Below are 18,172 nucleotides of genomic sequence, written 5' to 3' on the forward strand. Positions count from 1 at the left end.
ATAGGAAAGCTATCAGGGGAGGATTTGAGATTACGAAGTTCTAGTGGTGGGAATTGTGTGAAGTTGTGCCCCTCTTATCCTATGGTTTTGTCAATGTTTCCTTTTTATAAATAAAAAAATAAACGCTCATATGAAAAAAGGAAGTCTCTTTAACAAATGGTGTTGGCTGAATTGGACAATCATATGCAGAAAAATGGAACTAGGCCACCACCACCTAACACCACACACCAAAATTGACTCATAATGGATCAGAGATCTGGATGTTAGGCCTGACACTATAAAATACATAGAAGAATACCTCGATGAAACATTTCAGGACCTTAACATTAAAAAGTTTATTTGGAGGCTCCACCCTGTGGGCAAGCAAACTAAAACAAGATTGAACAAATGGGACTATACCAAATTGAAAAGCTTCTACACATCAAAAGAAAACTCCATAAGGATAAACATGGAACCCAAGACACGGGAAAAGATATTTGCACACTACACTTCTGACAAGTGGTTGATATCAATATCAATATATATATATATATATGTATATATATATATATATATATATATACACTCATACAGTTCAACCAAAAGAAAAAGAACAGTCCAGTGAAAGAGTGGGCAGAAGATATGAATAGATGGCTCTCTAAAGAAGAGATACACATGGCCCACAGACATATGCCAAAATGCTCCAGTTCACTCCTCATTAGAGAAATGCAAATTAAAACCACATTGAGATTGCTCCCCCCACACACACACCTGTGAGAATGGGCTCCATCAATAAAACAAGAGAAGATCAGTGCTGGAGAGGATGTGGAGAGAGAGGAACTCTACCACACTGCTGGTGGCAGTGCAAATGTGTGCAGCCATTATGGAGAACAGGATGGAGACTGCTTAACCAATACAAATGGAAATGCCTTGTGATCCAGCAATTCCACCTCTGGGCATTTACCCAAAAGATATAACAACACTGACTTGAAGGGATACATGCACCCCCATGTTCATTAGCGACTTTATTCACAATAGCAAAAACTTACGAACAACCAAAATGTCCTTTGACAGACGACTGGATTAAAATGTTATGGGACATATATTCAGTGGAGTATTACTCAGCAGAAAAAAAAAGATGACATTGTGTCCTTTGGGATAAAGTGGATGGAATTGAAGAAGATGATGCTCAGTGAAGTCAGTAAGGACAACTACAAAATGGTTTCACTCATGTGGAATATAGAGAATTGAACACACGAATGTGAAAACAAAATCAACCTGCATCTAAGACTGCGGGAGAACTATAATGGTTATCTGTGGGGGGGTGGGTATTGGGACACAGCTCTTTGGTGATGGGAGTGGTGAGAAAAAAAATTTCCATTTTCCTTTCTTATTCAAACCATTCTTTGTTTGTTTTTTCCTCCAGGGTTATTTCTGGGGCTTAGTGCCTGCACTATGAATCCACTGCTCCTAGAGGCTATTATTTTTCCTTTTGTTGCCCTTGTTGTTTATTATTGTTATTGCTGCCACTGTTGTTGGCTAGGACAGAGAGAAATGGAGAGAGGAGAGGAAGACAGAGGGGGGAGAGAAAGACACCTGCAGACCTGCTTCACCGCCTGTGAAGGGACTCCCCTGCAGGTGGGGGGCTGAGGGTTGGAAGCAGCATCCTTACCCGGTCCTTGCGCTTTGCACCATGTGCCCCTCACACCATTTTAAAAATATTGATATTGCGAGGGGCTGAGCAGTGGCACACCCAGTTGAGTGTATGTTACCTTGCTCAAGAATCTGGGTTCAAACCCCTGCTCTCCACCTGCAGAGGGAGAAACTCTTTGAGCAGTGAAGCAAGGCTGTGGATGTCTTTCTATCCCCACCTTCCCTCTCAAGTTCTCTCAAGTAAAAAAAAAGGGGCGGGGGGAGGATAGCCACTGGAAACAGTGGATTGGTAGTGCAGACATGGAGTTCCTGTGATAACCCTAGTAGCAATTTAAAAAATAATAAAACATTGATATTTACTCATGAGTTTATATTTTATCCAAATGCCCTTATTGATTCTGTGTTCAAATTTTCTCCAGTCTGGTCGTGGGGTTCCCTTTAAGTCCTTTCTGTGCCGATGCCTTTGTTATCATCTCACCAGCTTGAACACTTTGATTTCTAGCTTCCTCTAGACTTTTTTTTATCTGAGCAAAAGAACTGCCATCTTTCCGAGGAGTCCCTCGAACCTCTACAGAGGATGCTGTTTTGAATCCTGCAGCGCTTGCAAGTGACATCATTGCTTCTGCATCCTCCCAGGGCAGACAATCAGACAGTTGTTATTTTTCATAATGATGCCAGTGATTAAAAGCAAAAAATACCATAGAGTGCATCTCCTTTATTGTGTAGCGAGGACACCTGAGCTAGGGGACCCCCACAGTTGCTTTGGAAGCAGCTTGCCTGAACCCCACAGTTGCTTTGGAAGCACCCTGCTTTCCCCCACAATCTCCACAGTGAAGGCCTGGGTTCTGTTGTAAACAACTCCAGGCACCACAAATGTAGCAGCTTTTGGCAGGGATGGGCGGGACTTATGCAAATAGCCTGTGAGGAAGTCGCCGATTGGCTGGTCCAGTGTGGGCGGAGTGCGCCCATGGCTCAGGTACCACAGGTGAGCGGACCCAGAGATTCCCCAGGTTAGTCTCCAGGCCGCGCTGCGCCAGTCTGCCAGCCCGGGCCATGCCTCTGTTCTGGGCCCTGTTAGCCCTCGGCTGCCTGCGACTCGGCTCCGGTAAGGGGGAAGACTAGTCCAAAGGGGTGTGCATACGTCGTCTGGACACCTGTTTTTTGCCTGTCTTCCTGATCTTTCTGGAGGAGTCCAGAGATAAGCCTGGATGGGGAGCCGGCTGGGAATAGGAATTTCACTTATTCATTTCAAGTGGAAAAGGGCAGTGATGTCTGCATTGAGCTAGGCTCTGTGCTGGCGCTGGGGACATAGATATTGAGGATACTAGTCGACTTTTATTAACAAGATCACTGAGGAAAGATCCCAGGGCACAGAGAAATGTTGTAAAAACACATCAGGATTGTAGGAGAGATAAGACTTACACAGATGGGGGTGATATGTCAGATGGAGAAGCAGTCTGGGCAGCTTCAAGGGGAAGTTGAGAGCAGGGTCTATCTTGAGGAGGAACTGGAGCCGGCCATGAGGGGGTGTGGCTATGAGTGAGGCTGAGCAGGGCCCAGCAGAGGCAGGATGGCAGTGAAGGGGTGCAGCAGAGTAACTGGAGCAGCGAGCTGAGGTTGTGCTGGGGGGGCTTGGTAACTAGGGTGCTGGGGAGGAGGGAGGCACTCAGAGATTGGGCATTTGAGCATGGAGAGGTGTTTAGAAGGGGCAGTGGGATTCTTGGTGGTGGGACAGCTTCCATGCAGGACGGAGGGCAGCAGTTAGGCTGGACTGCTCAGTTTCTGGCTGGGATGGCAGAGTGGAGGGGCAGAAGAAGCCAGTGCTCAGCAGCTGTACACAGACACATGGGTGGGGAGCAGAGAGAAGCAGAGGGAGATGGTGGGTGTGCACACCTCTGGTCTTTTCTCCTCCCTCCTCTCTTTATTTCCTTCCTTCTGTCCTTCCTTCTTTATAAATTGCCACCAGGGTTATTGCTGGGGCTTGGTACCTGTATGATGAATCCACCAATCCCAGTGGGCATTTTTTCCTTCCTTTTTTTTTTTTTTCTTTTTCTTTTTTCCTTTTTCTTTAATTTGATAGGACAGAGAAAGTGAGAGGGGCAGGGGAAAGAGAAAGAGAGAGAGAGAGAGGAAAAGAAAAAGAGAAACACCTACAGCACTGCATCTCCACATCTCCACTTGTGAAGTTTTTTCTCTGTAGATGGGGACCTGGGGATTGAACCCAGGTCCTCACACATGGTAACACGTGCACTTTATCAGGTGTGCCGCTGCCCCCGCTTAGGGTATGCAGACTTCTGATGGGGGTCACATTGTCTCCTCCAGGTGTGGACCTCCAGCCCCAACTGGCCAGTGTGACTTTCGCCACCAACAATCCCACCCTCACCACCGTGGCCTTGGAAAAGCCTCTCTGCATGTTTGATAGTTTGGCTGTCCTCCACGGCTCCTATGAGGTCTACCTCTATGTCCTGGTTGACTCAGGTGAGGCTCGGCTTCCCTCAGGCTGGTTGGAGACAGGGGAAGGAGGCGTGTAGAGGGTGCCCTGCCTGTACTGAACTATTTACACATCATCCCACACTGTCGTCGGTTCTGTGCCAGCTCTGGGCCGGGTACTGTGGTTGCAGGTCCCTGTGCAGGAGAGATCTCTCATCTAGAAGGAAATAGTTGCAGCAGCTCCAATCTCTGAGCGTCTTCAAGTGCTGTGAGGGTTGCCTCCTACAGCTAACACTCCAAGCTTGAAACCAGTCACGCTGCCAATATTTTCTTTCTTTTTTCGTCTTTCTAAACATTTTATTTATTTATTGTTGGACTGAGACAGAGAGAAATTGAGAGGGGAAGGGGAGGTCGAGAGAGAGCGAGACAGAGAGAGACCTATAGGCCTGCTTCACCACTTGTGAAGCTTTCTCCCTGAAGGTGAGGACCAGGGGCTTGAACCTGGGTCCTTGCTCACTGTGTGTGCTTAAACAGGTGCGCCACCGCCTGGCCCCACTGCCAGCATTTTCAACAGTCTGTCTAGTGCTGTCATTTTATTTTTTTATCAGAGTTTATTGATCACCAATCTGGGGGCACGGTAGGGTTCTCAAGTGACCAAAGGGGCTACTTAGCAAACCATTTGGAATCCAGCATGAGCTAGAGCCTCACCGGAGTCTTTCTCAACCACCGTTTGATCCTCCACTTCCCCCCATCTTATTGCAGGGTCTCTCTCTCTCTCTCTCTCTCTTTGCCTCCAGGGTTATTGCTGGGGCTCAGTGCCTGCACCATGAATCCACTGCTTCTGGAGGCCATTGTTTTTCCCCTTTTTGTTGCCCTTGTTGTTGTAGCCTTGTTATGGTTATTATTGTTGTTCTTGATGTCGTTTGTTGTTGGATAGGACAGAGAGAAATGGAGAGAGGAGGGGAAGACAGAGAGGGGGAGAGAAACATAAGACACCTGCAGACCTGCTTCACTGCTTGTGAAGCGACTCCCCTGCAGGTAGGGAGCCAGGGGCTTGAACCAGAATCCTTATGCCGGTCCTTGTGTTTTGAGCCACGTGTGCTTAACCCACTGTGCTACCACCCGATCCCCGCAGGGTCTCTTTTTGTGGCCCACCCTCCCACAGTGGGCCCCTGCTTCATTTCCCTACATAGTACCTGGGTCTAGAAAGACAAAAGGTCAGGTCACCCAGTAAGTAAAGAAGAGTCCAGGTGGAGGGTAGATAGAACAAGGTTATACAAACGGACTCTCATGCCTGAGGCTCCAAAATCCCAGGTTCAAGCCTCCACACCACCATAAACCAGAGCTGAATAGTGCTGTGGTAAAAAAATAAAAAAATAAAAATCCAAGGCCCCATAGGTGTGTCTGCCTCTTGGATTCCTTGCACCATAACGTTTCTCTTTCCCACTTCACAGAAAAGGGAATCCAGAGCTCTTGGGGAAGAAAATAGTTAAGAGTCAGTTGGGGTGGGTGAATTATCAGACAGCGCACCCAAAGCTCCCTAACCATTGCCTCCTTTCATGGGAAAGCCTTGAGGGCAGAGACAGAGCTGGTTCCACGTCCCACTCTCCGGGGCACAGCACACAGAGGATGATCAGAGGTATCTGATGATGAGCAGAGTGAGCGAGCGAGCGAGCGAGCTAGCAAGTGTACTATGGCGGCCAGGACCTCATTCCCAGTCCTGCTTCGACAGTGAGCACCAGGAATGCCTCTGTGCAGGACCTGGACAAGACCCCACTGAGTTCCACATTCCAGCAGACGGAAGGAGGGCGGACTGGGCCCTACAAGGCCTCTGCCTTTGACCTGGCCCCCTGCAGTGACCTGCCCAGCTTTGATGCTGTCAGCGATGTGTCCCGGGTCCCGGAGATACTGAATGCGTACCTCATCAGGGTGGGTGCCAATGGGTCCTGCCTGTCAGACCCCAACTTCAGGGGCCTCTGCAACCCACCCCTGTCGGCGGCTACAGAATACAGGTAGGTTTGAGTGGTTGTGAGAGGCAGTTGTGGCCCGATCCTACCTGGGGTGTGTGTGGGGGAATCTGGATAGGTGATGTGCGAGGGAACGCCCTTCTTTTAACGTATTTTATTTATTTATCATTGGGTAGACAGAGAGAAATTGAGATGGGGGAGATAGAGAAAAAGATAGAGAGACACTGGCAGCCCTGCATCACCACTTGTGAAGCTTTCCTCCAGCATGTGGGGACTGGGGGCTTGAAACTGGATCCTTGAGCACTGTAATGTGTGCAGTAAACCGGGAGTACCACTGCCTGCCCCTCCCCCCTTTTTAAAAAAATATTTATTGATTAGGGAGAAACTGAGAGAGAAGGGAGATAGAGAGGGAGAGAGAGGAGAGACATCTGCATCCCTGCTTCGTTGCTCATGACGGTTTCCCCCGGGACTGAGGTTTTGAACCTGGGTCTTTGTGCACTGTAATGCGTATGCTCAGCCAGGTATCTACTGCCCAGTACCAGATGGGGACACTCTTCTTATACTCCATTCACAAAGCATCCTGGCCATGTGACCAATCCCAGGAACCCATGTGCATAAGGACCTGGTTTGATTAATGTTAGGCATCTGGAAATTTTTGATTTTATTGATTTATTTTCACCAAAGTTCCCACAGCTGCACCTGGTCCTGTTACCCATGTGGCAGTTACCCACACAGACTACTTTCTCTTAGAAGGAAAACTGTGCTCCAAAGAAGAAAGGGGCCACTTAGCAAAAATCTGGGGTCCAGGACTGGGGAGGCAGCATAATGGTTATGCAGAAGGTTTTCACACCTGAGGTGCAGAGGGTTCTGTCCCTAGTACCACCATCAGCCAGAACTCATCAGTGCTCTGATTTCTCTATCACTCCTTCATTAAAATTAGTGAATTTTAACTAACTTCAGGGGTCTGAAGCGTCTTCTTTCTCAAGTGTTAAACGAGAGGTGGCCAATTTCTCAAGCTCTCAGAATCTCCAGTATTTTATTGTTTCCTCTAGAGCACTGCTCAGCTCTGGTTTATGGTGGTTTGGGGGACTGAATTTGGGACTTTGGAGCCTCAGGCACCAAAGCCTTTTTTAAAAAATATATATATATTTTTATTTATTTCCTTTTGTTACCCTTGTTGCTTTATTGTTGTAGTTATTGTTGTTGTTGGATAGGACAGAGAGAAATGGAGAGAGTAGGGGAAGACAGAGAGGGGGAGAGAAAGACAGACACCTGCAGACCTGCTTCACCACCTGTGAAGCGACTCCCTTACAGGCGGGGAGCCGGCGGCTCCAACCCAGATCCTCACGTTGGTCCTTGCGCTTTGCACCTCATGCGCTTAACCCACTGCGCTACCGCCCGACTCCCCAAAGCCTTTTTTATAACCATTATGTCATCTCCCCTGCCCACCTCCAGCTTTTTTTTTTTGAGGTGCTGTTTTTTTTTAATTAATTTACTTACTCCCTTTAGTTGCCCTTGTAGTTTTATTGCTGTAGTTATTGTTGTTGTTATTGATGTCGTTGTTGTGGATAGGACAGAGAGAAATGGAGAGAGGAGGGGAAGACAGAGACGGGGAGAGAAAGATAGAGAGACACCTGCAGACCTGCTTCACCGCCAAGCGACGCCCCTGCAGGTGGGGAGCCGGGGGATCGAACCAGGATCTTTACACCAGTCCTTGTGCTTTGTGCCACCTGCGCTTAACCCACTGCGCTACTGCCTGACTCACCACCTCCAGCTTTTTAAATTGACTATGTGTGTTAAGTGATGAGTGCTTTGCTCTGGGTTTCCTGATCTTCCTTTACTGTGCACAGCACTGATTGGTTGATCTGTATGTAAAACACAGCCCCAGTACAGAGCGACTAGGAATGGATAGAGTCCTTTTCAATCACAGACAGAAACAGGAAGGGACAGACACCACAGCACTGCTCCACCACATGTGAAGCTTCCCTGTTGTTAAAATTCCGGATGGCTCCAGCCGGGCTGGCTTGCTTCATGGCGGGTAACAGAGACGCGGAGACAATGGCTGGGCAGGGAAGCTGTATTTCTTTATTCAGGAGCAACGATTCATAAACTAACACAAACTAATCACCAAACAGAACTCTGCTGTCTCTTTGCGGCGGCGCAAGCACTCTCTCTTTTTCTCTCGAACTCAGGAACCCTCTCCCTTACTCTGGAACTCAGGAACTCTCGTACTGGGGAACCCTCTGAAACTCTGGCACTCTCGAACTCTCTCTTACTCTGTAACCCTGAAACTCTCGAACTCAGGAGCCCTCTCTGGGGTTCCTTTGGGCGGGGCCAAGCAGGCCTGCGAAATTAACAAGACTGATCCAATTCTCTTGGCGGGGGAGGGCTAGAACAAACCAATGTAAAACATACGACACTTCCCCTTTACATGCTGCACCTATATGCTCACTAGGGGCTCGAACCTGAGTTCTTGAGCACAGGAAAGTGTACACTCTGCTGGGTGAGCTATCTCCCAGCCCCAGTTCCTCCTCACTCCCAAGGCTTCAATGGTCTGAGCCAACTTTTTCAGATAAAAAGAGAGATAGGGGGGGATTCAGGTGGTGGCACAGTGGGTTAAGCGCACGTGGCACAAAGCGCAAGGACCGGGTAAGGATCCTGGTTTGAGCCTCTGGCTCCCCACCTGCAGGGGAGTCGCTTCACAGGCGGTGAAGCAGGTCTGCAGGTGTCTATCTTTCTCTCCCTCTCTCTGCCTTCCCCTTCTCTCTCCGTTTCTCTCTGTCCTATCCAACGACAACATCAATAACAACAACAATAATAACTACAATAACAATAAAAATGAGGGCAACAAAAAGGAAATTATATATATATATATATATATATATATATATAGAGAGAGAGAGAGAGAGAGAGAGAGAGTAGTGCAGTGGGTTAAGTGCACATGGCACAAAGCATACAGACCTGCGTGAGGATCCCAGTTTGAGCCCACCCCCAACTGTAGGGGGAGTCACTTCACAAGTGGGAAAGTGGGTCTGCAGGTGTCTGTTTTTCTCTCCCCTCCCTCTGTCTCCCCTCCTCTCTCCATTTCTCTCTGTCCTACCCAACAACAACAGCAATGACAACAATAATAAAAACGACAACAAGGGTAACAAGGGCAACAAAAATGAGAAAAATGGCCTCCAGGAGCAGTGGAGGCACCAAGCCCCAGCAGTAACCCTGGAGGCAAAAGAGAGAGAGAGAGATAGACACATACACACAAAGAAAAACACCAGCGCATGCATAGGTAGGTAGCATAATGGTTATATAAAGAGACTCTCATGCTCGAGGCTCCAAAGTCCCAGTGTATTGGGGGAAATTAACCAGTGAATTTATTCCCAACATTAAAAGTTCTTCACGCATAATCTCAACAAATAATTGAGGGAGAGCATGATTTTCAGTAATTTTAAACTTTATTCGAGGAAATTGAGAACATTCACATGTTGGGGGGGAGGGGCAGGGGGCTCTACTCACATCTGGACTGGGTGCTCACCTAGGCAGAGACTGAAGCCACATCCACACTTCTAGCTTATAACACCCAAGCCCACCACCCCCTTTCACCTTTCCAAGCCACACCTGTCACCACTCCCATTTCCTGTGCAGCAGTTTTCTTCCCCCAGGCATACAGGAGTGCCTGGGGAACATGTGTTCCGGCATGGTGCAGTGGTGTTTGTGTCTCTTCAAGGTACTTCCTGTATTTCTGCCCTCAGCACCAGGTTCTGTCCCCCACACTACCATAAGCTTGAGCCGAGCTCTGGTACACACACACACACACACACACACACACACACACACACCACCAAAGCTTTCCCTAGAGTGGTAGAAGCCAGGCTTAAACCTGGATTTTTGTACATGAAAAAGGTGTCTACCTTCCTGGGTGAGCTATTTTGTTGGCTATTAAAAATTATTTATCTTTTTCTTTTCCTTTTTTTTAGTATTTTATTTATTTATGAGAAAGATAGGAGGAGAAAGAAAGAACCAGACATCACTCTGGCACATGTGCTGCCAAGGATCAAACTCAGGACCTCATGCTTGAGAGTCCAAAGCTTTATCAGTGCTCCACCTCCCGGACCACCGTAGTTTTCTTTTTCCATTTGTAGCACCGAGGACCAAGCTGAGAGAGAAGACAAAATTCAGGGAGAACAAATGGGTCAAATATTCTGTGTCATAGATGACAGGGGCTTCCAGAGATAACTGCTGTGAAGGCAGTGAAGGAGCGTGCAGCTGAGTTAGGGGAAGGGTCAGGGCAAGAATGGGGCAGAGGTGCCCATGCCAAATTCAGCACTGTCCTGTGACCACACAACTTATGTCCAACTAGATTTTTGTCTCCTAGAATACTCCCTTGTGCCACCCCTTCCCTAGCTATCCTATGCCACCTTTTAAAATCTTATTTATTTACTTGTTATTGGATAGAGACAGAGAGAACTTGAGAGGGGAAGGGGGAGATAAAGAGAGGGAAAGAGACAGAGAGACACCTGCAGCCCTGCTTCACCTATCATGAAGCTTTCCCCCTGCAGGTCCGAAACAGGGTCTTGAACCCTGGTCCTTGTACATTGTGATGTGTGTGCTTACCCAGGCACGCCACCTCCTGCCTCACTCCCAACCCCTTTCTCTATGTGATTGGAATTCACAGAGTGAATAGAAGTCAGCTTCTCTCTGTTTCCTTCCAGGTTCAAGTACGTGCTGGTCAATATGTCTACAGGTTTGGTAGATGACCAGACCCTATGGTCCGACTCCATCCGCACCAACCAGCGTAAGTGGTGGGGGCGGCCAGGGGTCGTGTGTGGAGGGGTGAGGCTCGGGGTGGGGGGGGGGGCAGAAGGTTGTCAAGGGCACCTGGGAAAGCAGACTTACCTTACCACTAGGAAGACCTCCCTCTACACTGCTCTTTGAGTGGAGGAAAATACTTCTTACATAGTTCAGGCCTCGACACCCTCCTCTATCCTTTCTGGGGGTGGAGAGTGGATGTCATGACAGAGGAAGAAAGGGGGTCTCTGGTTCAGCCATATGGAAGTGAGTAGAATCAAAATGTAACCAACTTTTTCCCACCTTTGTTGTAATTTGCCACAGAGGAAGTTTGACCTGACATAACTACAAGGGGGGAGCCAGGGAGGCAGGTAGAGCTCTACAACCGCCACCCCCCAGCATGGATGGAAAGGCCAGATGTTCACAGGTCCAGGCCTCTGGTGATCCTGCCCTGTGTGTCCCTCATGCCTCCATGCAAACTCTCCACACCCATAAGGGTTTGCACACACCCTTACTTCATCATGGGGGTGACGGAAGAAATCCCCAAAGGGAGTTTGGCTACACAAAACCCTAATTTTAGAGTTTCCCTCACCACTGTGCCTTGGTCCTTAAGATGAGACTGCTTGTTCTCCTCCATAGTGCACTGCTTGGTCATGTGCGCGACCCAGGCTCCAGCCTGGCCCCGCCACTGCATGGAAGGAAGTTTCAGTGCTGTGGTGTCGTTCATACTTCCTCTGTCTCTTTTATTTTTATTATTTATTTATATAAAAATTATCTTATTTATTTATTGGATACAGACAGCCAGAAATTGAGAGGAAGGAGGAGACAGACAGACAGACAGACACCTGTAGCACTGCGTCATCACTTGTAAAGTTTTCACCCTGCAGGTGGGGACCTTTGGCTTGAACTCGGGTCCTTGTGCGTTGTAACACGTGCCCTCCACCAGGCGTTCTACCACCTGGTCCCCTCTCTCGGTCTCTTTATCTAAAAAGATGAGAGAGAGAGAGAGAGAGAGAGAGAGAGATGAAAAGAGAGAGAGATGGAAAGAGAAAGGGAGAGATGAAGAGAAACTGGCCCCCAAGATAGGCCCAAAGGGCTTATCATTTTACCTGCAGAGCCTTCTGTCCCTCACAGTGACCTTACAAGCATATAGGAACTCTGAAGAGGTGTCTAAGGAAAGTGGGGGACTCTTTCCCGCCCCGCTCCCTCCTCTGACATGCCCACGCACTGAGGTAGCACTGCCCACGGCTGCCTTCAGGCTCAGATTCATCACTGCGTGAAAGCCCTTCTCAGCCTCAGTTTCTGCCTCTGTGAAATGGGAAGAAGAATCCTTGTTGCTCCTCAGCGGAGCCTCTGATGCTCACAGGGCTTAACTCCCTGAGGACAGCGTGCCCTGGCCTAAAACAGATCTGGGCTTGAGTTTGGAGTCCGAATGCCCTTGGCAGGATCTTGGTCTCCTTAGGCTGCCAGGAGCCATCTGCAGAACTGGGACCTTCTGGAAACAGAAGGGAAAGCTGGAAAGTGGCCACTCACAGTGCCGTCTGTAGAAAAATTGCTCATTGGGGCAGAGGTAGATAGCATAATGGCTACAAAAAGAGACTTTCATACCTCAGACTCCAAGGTCGCAGGTTCAGTCCCCTGTACCACCATAAGCCAGAACTGAGCAGTAATTAAAAAAAAAGGAAAGGAAAGAACAGAACAGAACAGAAAAGGAGAGAAAAGAAAAGGAAAGGAAAGAAAAATGGCCCACTGAGTCCCCGGAGGGTAGCATGGCCAGAGCAGAGGGAGCACTGTGTCCCTTGGTCTCTATCACACCAGAACAGCAGCTTATTGATATTTTAATTGTGTAGAATTTGTACCCCATCCATCTTACCAGAAGATTTGAGTCAGTCTATCATTTTATTTATTTATTTTAAGTTTACTATAATTTGCACTAGTGATTTAAGAATAGTTCACAAGATGATAAGATTACAGGGGTCCAGTTCCATACTGAACCACCAGACTTTAGTGTTTTCCCCACAATCACCCACTTTGTAACTTTATTGATTATTTTCATTTATTTATTTTATTGGGGGATTGCTGGTTTACAGCGCAGCTGTTGGCATATTTCTCATCTCCCCCTGGTAAGAGGCTGCAGAATACTCTTACCCACAACTTGGGTCCTTTTCCACCACTGTGCCACCCCCTGGACCTCTCCCTACACCTTCCCTACCCTTCCCTGCTTTGATGCCATACAACACAATTTGGAATTAAAAAAATTTTATTTCTAAAAAGGAAACAATGACAAAAACCATAGGATAAGAGGGGTACAACTCCACACAATTCCCACCAACAAAACTTCATATCCCATCCCCTCCCCTGATAGCTTTCCTATTTTTTAACCCTCTGGGAGTATGGACCCAAGGTCATTGTGGGATGCAGAAGGTAGAAGGTCTGGCTTCTGTAATTGCTTCCCCGCTGAACATGGGTGTTGGCAGGTTGATCCATACTCCCAGCCTGTCTCTCTCTTTCCCTAGTGGGGTGGGGCTCTGGGGAAGCAGGGCTCCAGGACACATTGGTGGCATCATCTGTCCAGGGAAGTCTGGTTGGCATCATGGTAGCATCTGGAACTTGGTGGCTGAAGAAAGAGTTAACATATAAAGCCAAACAAATTGCTGACTAATTGTGAACTTAAATGCTGGAATATTGCAGATGAAGATTTGGGGTCTCTGTTTTGAAGAAGACTAGAAGGCCTATTTGAGGTATATTCCAAAGGGTCCATGACTATACCAGTTTTTTGGGTTTTTTTTTCTGAGCCTGACATCTAATATGCAGGTGGACACAAGTTATTGTCTGGGGAGATGATGTCATGGCTGGAAAAAGGACCAGAAAGCTGGATCAGGGAAGAGAGTAGCTCCCAAATATGGGAAAGGTGTATAAATATTATTGACTATAAACCCCATCAATTTGATGTGATCTGGGGCCCATATTCAGCTTAGGAGCCTATGTGACCTCTGCATCCCTGTAGATCTGAGCTCACATTCTGTGGTCATGAGTAGGAACTTTCCAAGCTGCCCCAATATCAGGACCCATCTTCCTCAGGTTCCTTTGGAGGATGGAACATTCTCTACCGTTGTTGATCCACGTTGAGGGCAAGGTCCTATGGGGGCCCACAAAGGGGCCTATTGTGTTGTTCCTCATAGAGATGACTGGTAACAATGGAGAGAGGGCTCTATTCGAGGCATAGACAATTTGGAATTTTAAATTATTCAGAGATTGTTAAAGGAGGAGAATGGATGTACACATGGAAGTTAGAAGTGGGATGTGGGGGTGAGCACCTCAAACCCGGGGACACAGTCAAGGAACCGGGGCCCACCTCGTCTCTGGGGGTCTCGGTCATCAGGGCAGGGGGCAATCCCTGTGCATCCCTGGGGGAGACTGAGGGGGTACCCCGTCTGGGTAATAACACGGGGTGCTTCCCCCTAGCCACCCCTTACTCAGCCATCGACACGTGGCCTGGCCGGAGGAGCGGGGGCATGATTGTCATCACGTCCATCCTGGGCTCTCTGCCCTTCTTCCTGCTCGTGGCCTTTGCTGGAACCATCATCCTCAGCCTCGTGTGAGTACCAGCGTGAGGTGTGTGATGGGCTTTGGGGCTTACTCCACCAGGAGGGGCTCCAGGCCCAGGCAGACCTTAGGAGGTGAGACAGGAGCAGCTGTTCCCCAGGGAGGAGAAGGGTTGAGAGAGGAGAGCAGAGTCCTGGTATGTCCAAGGTCAAGTGCAGCTGGGCAGGTCCAAGCTCTGATGTGTGCAGCAGTGCAAACTCATATGTGCAGCTTATCCTGCTGTGCCTCAGTTTCCTCATTTAGACAATGGAGCAACGGATGAATATCATCCAGCCCATGGAGAGTAAAGTACTGGTGAGATTCTTTCTGTAGAGTCTTCTGCTGTGCTTCTCAACAAGTGTTAGCTACTTTAGTCATTAGAATTCACTCTCTTGGGGAGTTGGGTGGTAGCACAGCGGGTTAAGCGCAGGTGGCACAAAGTGCAAGGACCGGTGTAAGGATCCCGGTTCGAGCCCCCAGCTCCCCACCTGCAGGGGAGTCGCTTCCCAGGCGGTGAAGAAGGTCTGCAGGTGTGTCTTTCTCTCCCCATCTCTGTCTTCCCATCCTCTCTCCATTTCTCTCTATCCTATCCAACAACGACAATAATAACTGCAACAATATAGCAACAAGGGCAATAAAAGGGAATAAATAAATATTAAAAAATTTAAAAAGACAGAGCTGAGCAGTGCTCTGGGAAAATAAATAAATACAAAGTTACATTCAGTGGTCTGGGAGGTGGTGCAGTGGATAAAGCACTGGACTCCCAAGTGTGAGGTCCCTAGTTCAATCCCCAGCAGCACAGTAGAAGAGTGATGTCTGGCTCTCTCTCTCTCTCTCTCTCTCCCCCCTTCTTTCTCATTAATAAATAAAATTAAAAAAAATGAAAAAAAAACACACATTGAGGGGGCTGGAGCACATACCTTAACATGCACAAGGACCCAGGTTCAAGGCCCCTGTTCCCACCTACGGGGGGGAAGCTTTCCAAGCAGCGAAGCTGTAATTCAGCCGCCTTTCTCCCTCTCTCTCTCTCTCTTCTCTTTTCTTTTATCTCTCTCTCTCCTTCCCTCTCAATTTCTCTTTGTCCTGTCAAATAAAAGAATGAATTAAAAAAGAAAAGAAAGTCACATTCAGTGTGTTTTTTAGTAGCAGGAGGAAGCCTCAGGAACAAGTGGGGTTGGGGGAGCAGAGAGAAAAATCCCACTGCAGGAGGTGGAGTCAAGTGGACAAGTAGAAGTGAGTCAGGCAGGAAGAGGTAAGTGGAGTAGGTGAGGGGGTGGGGTGGAGAGCAGTGAATTTGGAAATCAGATCACCCTCTGACATTTAAGTTAATAAAATACAAATAATAGATGGGACTAGCCACTGAGAAACTGGTCTGGCTGGCTGGACCAGGGAGCCGTCTGGACGTGTTTTGTCCTGCCTCCCTCTGCACTGTGTCCCAGTAACATTTTTCTTATCTGTTGGCACACAAGGCCTGGCATGTGGTCGGCGTGCCCCAAAGATCCGCTCCACGGAGTGAACACCTAGGAGGCTCTGTGGAAGCAAAGCCCAAGCAGCTGCAGGGCTGGGCTTGGCCTGCCTACCTGATTCTGTTTCTTTCCATCCCCTTGCTCAGGAACATGAGTGATTCTGACGGGGAAGTGACACACGACTCCCAGATCACACAGGAGGCCATCCCCAAGCCGCTGGGGACCTCTGAGCTTTCCTACACGTCTGTGAACAGGGCCACCCCCCTGGACAGGGCAGAAGTGTTTGCCAGCAAGCTTCAGGACTGAGCCCTGCACCATCCTCACCTGGTAGCTTCTCCTTGCTGACCTAGCCCAGGGGGCTGTGGGCAGCTTGTGGTCAACCCCTGGCACAACCCTTCCCCACCCCTGACATCCCCAAGGGGTAAAAAGGGCCTGTTGGACCAATCACAGGGAAACTTTTAATAAAAATCTCCAAAGGTGTTCTGTTCACTAAAAATGTACAGAATGAATAAGGATGAATGAGTGAATCTGTGTGTATTAAGGGGACTTGCCCCCCTCTCTCTTTGAATTTTTTAAATTTATTATTGGATAAAGACAGAGAAATTGAAAGGGGGAGGAGAAGATAGAGAGGGAAAAAAAACGGAGAGAGGCCTGCAGCCCTGCTTCCCCATTTATGAAGCTTTCTCCCTGCAGGTGGGGACCAGGGCTTGAACCCAGGTCCTTGTACTGTGTGTGTGTGTACTTAACCAGATGTGATACCACCTGGCCCCTTAATGGGAGCTGTTTCTCTGGGGTGGTTGGTGGAATGGGCTGGAGGGGGCTATGTGTCACCCAAAGTGAAGGCCACAGCAAAAGGCAGGAAAGCCAGCAGATACCTGCTGATAGGCTGGCTTCTGTATGTGGGTCTCCTTAGGAATATGGGGTAGTCAGTACCTTCCTGTGAACTTTAAGGGTGCAGTTGCATGGTAGAACTGCATTGACTATTAGGGTTTGCCATTTGCTGGGCCCTGTAGGGTTTGTGTGTGTGTGTGTGTGTGTGTGTGTGTGTGTGTGTGTGTGCGCGCGCACGTTTGAGCAGGGAGTGCTCTCTGCTTGTCCTGCCACCTAACAGTCGTTTCTGCCCACTCTCTCTGGGGTTCAGCGTCCTCATCTGTAAAATGAACAGATGTCAACATTCAACTTCAAGACCTTGCACACCGGCATCCCTTCACAGTTCTCCCTGAGGACCCTGAAGTGGGGTTGGGGGCAGAACAGCACAGAAGAGGGGCACTGAATCAGCAGTGAGGGGGCAGTTGCAGTGGGACTTTCCCAGTCTCAGGTCTCTGCTCCCTGTTCTGTGTGTGAGTTGGGTCTGGGCCAGAATCCCTTTCTGAGATGTGTCTGAAGCAAGCCACAATCCCACCTCCCATCCCTGAAAGTAGAGATTTGTTAGAACAGGAGACATAAAGCAGGCCCTATAGCGGGGTGCTGGGGTCCCCCAAGGACACCGTCCAGGGTGTAGGACAGAGACACAAACACAAACTCCCTGGCACCCAGAAGGCTGAAAACCAAAGCTGTGAGTAGAAACCAAAAGGCAGGAGGGTCAAGAGAAACCAGAGCAGTCAGGCAGTCAGGGGGGGTTGGGGTAGGGGTGGTAGTGGAGAGGAATGGAGTCACTTTGTGGTGGGGAAGGGGGGAGGAAGTGGAGGTGTTGCTCCCTTCCAAGAGGCCTGATCAGCCAAGGAATTCAACTCCCTCCATCCTGGTAGGGTAAGACATAGACGTTACAGAATGACCTGAGGCTTAGAACTTGTTTTCACTAGGACCCTTTGTTTTGGGTTCCATGGCTGAGAGAGGAGAGGAAGGAGGAAATAGAAGGGGCTCAGTGTGGGCGTGGCTAGCAAGAAGGTGGGACCTTAGAAAGCCTCACACACGTGGAGGACAGGACCCATAGAAGAGTCAGACCATTGAGAAGTTCATTCCAGATACAGAGTTGAAACACATGAACTTGAAAACAAACAAACAACAACAAAACCCTCAGTCCACAGCTAAGACCTGGAGAGAGTTAGTGGTGGTTATCTTTCCGGGAAGACACAGTAATTCAGTGGTGGGAGGGCTGTTGAACCATACCCTTATTATCTCATCATCTTCATTAATAAAATATAAGTAAATAAAAGATGTTCACTCCAGGTAGACAGGTCAGAATAAGCGAGCCCAGCTTTGTCAGCTGTGCACCATGCATATGTATGTGCATGTATACGTGTTTTCATGTTCCTAAATGAAGTGTGTATTGCCTGACCACACACCCCCTGATTCTTTGTGGAACACACT

At 48.5% G+C, this 18,172-nt stretch overlaps 1 protein-coding gene across 1 annotated transcript; it reads left to right on the forward strand.

The window, feature by feature from the left end:
* Positions 1–2,646: 2,646 nt before the first annotated feature.
* UPK3A (uroplakin 3A) lies at positions 2,647–16,342 on the forward strand. The gene is made up of 6 exons (XM_060188755.1): positions 2,647–2,737; positions 3,955–4,110; positions 5,795–6,074; positions 10,736–10,818; positions 14,277–14,409; positions 16,009–16,342. Exons 1-6 carry the CDS (start codon positions 2,686–2,688, stop codon positions 16,166–16,168), a joined length of 864 nt encoding a protein of 287 aa, XP_060044738.1. The 5' UTR covers positions 2,647–2,685; the 3' UTR covers positions 16,169–16,342.
* The last annotated feature ends 1,830 nt before the right edge of the window (positions 16,343–18,172 follow it).

Source organism: Erinaceus europaeus, chromosome 4 (assembly GCF_950295315.1).
Source record: "Erinaceus europaeus chromosome 4, mEriEur2.1, whole genome shotgun sequence".
NCBI classification, from domain to species: Eukaryota; Metazoa; Chordata; class Mammalia; order Eulipotyphla; family Erinaceidae; genus Erinaceus; species Erinaceus europaeus.